The 4365-nt window shown below is 34.4% G+C and overlaps 3 protein-coding genes across 6 annotated transcripts in view; 2 read left to right on the forward strand and 1 right to left on the reverse strand.

Moving 5' to 3' along the window:
* The window catches only part of LOC109543336 (GTP-binding protein Di-Ras1), a 32978-nt gene that overhangs the window by 21976 nt on the left and 6637 nt on the right, over window positions 1–4365 (forward strand). The window lies entirely within an intron of this gene.
* LOC109543329 (adenosine deaminase 2) overlaps window positions 1–4365 on the reverse strand; it is a 22434-nt gene that overhangs the window by 2725 nt on the left and 15344 nt on the right. The gene's annotated exons all lie outside the window — the stretch shown is intronic.
* The window catches only part of LOC109543314, a 4773-nt gene continuing 1688 nt past the window's right edge, over window positions 1281–4365 (forward strand). The window contains exons 1-2 of one of the 2 annotated variants that reach the window (XM_019912966.2): window positions 1281–1375; window positions 1626–1872. In XM_019912966.2, coding sequence (XP_019768525.2) covers window positions 1675–1872 — 198 coding nt within the window. In that variant the 5' untranslated portion in view covers window positions 1281–1375; window positions 1626–1674. Of the gene's footprint in view, window positions 1386–1625; window positions 1873–4365 lie in introns of both variants that reach the window. The other variant, XM_019912965.2, reaches the window with a different exon arrangement.

Raw genomic sequence — 4365 nt, forward strand, 5'->3', positions numbered from 1 at the left:
TTGGATGTTTCAGTTTCCTTTTACTTCATCATTTTGTTGTCATTTTCTCTCTTCTGTTGAACTCCTTCATCTGCTTTTTGACCAGAAACTTGAAAATTCTCCTTTAGATCTCGGTTTCCTTCTTATTCAATGAAATACTGTCTTAACTGTCTTCTGCTGTCTCTTTTAAGTCATTTTATTCATCCGCGTTTTTTTCTTTTACAGCTTCTACTTGGTGGTTTTTTCATTTTCATTTTTTCACTTCATTTTGTTCCATTGGATGTTTCAGTTTCCTTTTACTTCATCATTTTGTTGTCATTTTCTCTCTTCTGTTGAACTCCTTCATCTGCTTTTTGACCAGAAACTTGAAAATTCTCCTTTAGATTTCGGTCTCTTTCTTATTCAATGAAATACTGTCTTAACTGTCTTCTGCTGTCTCTTTTAGGTCATTTCATTCATCGGCGTTTTTTCTTTTACAGCTTCTACTTGGTGGTTTTTTCATTTCCATTTTTTCACTTCATTTTGTTCCGTTGGATTCTTCAGTTTCCTTTTACTTCATCATTTTGTTGTCATTTCCTCTCTTCTGTTCAACTCCTTCATCTGCTTTTTGACCAGAAACTTGAAAATTCTCTTTTAGATCCCGGTTTCTTTCTTATTCAATGAAATGCTGCCTTAAATGTCTTCTGCTGTCTCTTAGGTCAATTTATTCATCCGCGTTTTTTTCTTTTACAGCTTCTACTTGGTGGTTTTTTCATTTCCATTTTTTCACTTCATTTTGTTCCGTTGGATTTTTCAGTTTCCTTTTACTTCATCATTTTGTTGTAATTTCCTCTCTTCTGTTCAAGGTGTTCATCTGCTTTATGACCAGGAACTTGAAAATTCTCATTGGGATTTTGGTTTTTTTCTTATTCAATGAAATGCTGCCTTAACTGTTTTCTGCTGTCTCTTTTGGGTCAATTGATTCATCCGCGTTTTTTTCTTTTATAGCTTCTACTTGTTGGTTTTTTCATTTCCATTTTTTCACTTTATTTTGTTCCGTCGGATTTTTCAGTTTCCTGTGAAATTTTCCTGTTATCAGTGAAACCCTTGCACTTTTTCCCGTAAAACTGGAATCTGTTGTGTGCAATTGTAAAGAGCAATAACACGTCTATTTATTATTTTAACAACTTCGCTAATTTCCAAAACGAGTATTTAGTCATTAAGAATCATCTATCGAACGTTCATTATTAGTAATTAAATTTTTCACTTCTTATCAGCGTTGATAACACTATCAGTCTAATTCCTGATAAAACAGGTACGATTTCAACATGAATGTATGCATAAAACATTAGTCATCCTTCTAAAAAAAGGGCGTATGTGAGTGAGTGTTTTATTGAGGAACTTCAGAACTTATTCAGTGAGATGTTGTAAGGGCCAATTTACTAAATAATTACATTCGTCCACACACATTGAAGTCAACAGTCACACATCTTAATTAACCTTAACAGTTCGCATAAACAAACACGATGAGTTTGGTGACTAATGACTATTTTAAACTATTATTTGTTTGGACGATCTAGAAAGAGTTTTACTGGCGATGTCTTTAAAATGTTCCAAATATTAGGATTCTATGGGCAATAAAAGCATTGATGGTGTCTATGTTTCAGGGCACGTCCAGCCACTTGGCACAGGCATTTGACCATGTAGACTGTGACTATGAAACCGAATAAGGACAAACTTTGCATGTGGCCGGACGCCAACAAGTTTCTCATCTTCCTACCCCTACTACTTCAGCTACTAGGTGACGTCATTGGTACCAGCGATGACATCACCAACATTTGGTACTTCGGCTGCAGGTGGTTTGGAGGCTCCACCAACATGCTTTCCTGCAACTGCACGCCCGAAGCCGAAGAGGTAAATGTTGAGCAATAAACTGTGGCTTTTGATGGTAGTAATTCATTTCAATTCCCAGCAATATCAATTAGCTTAATGAGCCGAATATAACGACTTTGATTGGGAGCAAGTACTTTTGTCGGACGGCCTGTTTATTTAACCCGTGCAGTAAATGAACCGTTTTAGAATCGTTCTGCTTCAGTAGATTAAGTGCTATGTGTGATGATTTCTGATTTTATGATGTTTTTTCTATCTTTTCCAGCTTCTCGATCGGTGGATCGAGTTTAGAGTGTTTTAAGGGTTTAAACCAGTGTCGTGCGCCAATGAATTAATTGCGATATTTTGCTGTCCTTTGCCTAAAAATCTCTGGTGATGGTGTCAGTTTTAGCACATGAAAAGTCTTTTGCATCTGGAAAATCGACAACATCGCATCTAGCCTGGTTTTTCCGCAATAGGGTGTTTTCACTTTTTCTTTAATGCTGATATATAGAAAGCAGTTATGGCAAACATTATAACACACTGATATAAATTTTTTGCAATAAAAGTCTCCATAATAATTTTAAAGCGAATTTAAATTCAAATCAGATATTTTCCGCCAAAAACGCCGAATCCGTATCGTCGGTTGCCTATCCCGATTATGACGTAGCAGGTCATATCAACAAAGTGTCTCGTCTTTATTTCGTTGTTTTCGCAGCTTTGTTTTATTACTTAAGTTATTGTTATTATCATTATTTTATTGATTATTATCTTGCATAATGAAAAATAGTGACATGTATGGATCACAAAATATGTGGTGTTTTGTGCCAGGATGCAAAAATACCTCAATAAGAGCTCCAAACAAACTCTTTCTAACCGTTCCTCATGATTATGCACGTAAAGTTTTATGGTTCAAAGCAGCTAGACGTGATGTTCCTAAATCAAAATAAATGTTTTTTTGTTGTTGCGAGGATCATTTTAATGAAAGTACGAACAAAAAGCTAATGATGAGGCAGACAGAATATTCCTTCGATCGTACTTTGTGTTGTGGGCAAATTGTACCTTGTACAGTGCACAAAGAACCCTCGCGTTTCCATTCCACATATCCGATATCACCGTATTGTTCTCGTGATGCTCAAAATACAACTTAAAAGTTTATTTTACTTTTAAAGCAGCCATGTGCATAGGTTAGGTTAAGTTGAAAAAGTGAAATTCTATATATTATTTAGCTAATTTAAACCAATACAGACAGATTAGTATATTAAGGAGAGAGTAACTAATAATGAATTTACGGATTTTTGCTGACGCTGCTGCTTTGAGACCCTTAAATTGGGCTGAATTAAAGCGTTCGTCGTTTTTTAAAAAATCGGTTATCATAAAAATATGTACACATGGTAAATTGTTTGTTGACGCTTTAAGGAATCCTTGAAGCCATTTTTTAGTTTAACACAATCTGTAAATTATTTAAATCTACAAAATAATTAATGAAACGCAACCACACAATTAAACACTATGCACAGAACGTAAACAATCCGCCATTTATATGACCAGAGACGTCACAACCAATATGATTGCGTTTTAGAGATTCATGAATAATATGAATTTTAGCGGCATAGGTTTATTAAATATTTAACAAAATAGCAATAGATAGATAGTATAAACTTATTTAATCTTTCATATATACAGGGTTATTCACGCTATACGGCACGGACGTTTGCGGCTAGCCCGTTTGTTTGCCGAATAACCCTGTATATATTGTCATAGATTAATGTTCAGTTTGAAGGAATTTTTGATACAATGAAAACACCCTATTGGTTGGTTTCCATTGACAGACGACGATAAAATTCACTAAATTTTGACGTCTCGTATAAAAATCCCTGATGACGGTATTGATTCGAAACTTTGTCTGTTTATAGAAGATGCCAAGTTCTTTCGCACGCAATAATCGCTACAACTGGATCGAATCTAGTTTTCTTGCAATCGGTTAGTTTGCATTGACTGACATCGATATAGGCCTGGGTGACTCAGTGAATTTTTAGGAGTTGGCGCAATGCTGCGCAAATGGCTTGATGCGCCAACCAAACGCACCGGCGCAGTAACTCAGTTCCGTTGCTGGGAAAATGTTGATGTTGATTTATGATATTCTCTGTTTTTTATGTATGATTGGTGTTCTTTGAGTCCTTTGTGTAATGGTCTTGAGGTTTCTCCTATATAAATTTTTTTGCATTCGCAAGGAATTTTATAAATTACATTTTTTGTATTTTCAATTATATCATGAGGTTTTGTTGCTGAAATTTTACTTCTAATTGTATTTTCAGTTTTGAAGATAGTCCTAATATTAAATTTTTTACCTACTCGTTTAATTTGATCTGAAAGTCCTGGAATAAATGGAATTAAAAGGTTCGTAATAGGTTTATTTTGATTTTGTTTTGTTCGTGGGAATTCAATTTCGTTAAAACATTTTTCAATAAAAGAATTTGGATAATTATTGAAATTTAGAATTTCTTTTATAAATTGTTTTTCTTTGGAAAAATTAGA

This window comes from Dendroctonus ponderosae, unplaced genomic scaffold (genome assembly GCF_020466585.1).
Source record: "Dendroctonus ponderosae isolate FM_Combo_2020 unplaced genomic scaffold, Dpon_F_20191213v2 Dpon_F_20191213_9, whole genome shotgun sequence".
Lineage (NCBI taxonomy): Eukaryota > Metazoa > Arthropoda > Insecta > Coleoptera > Curculionidae > Dendroctonus > Dendroctonus ponderosae.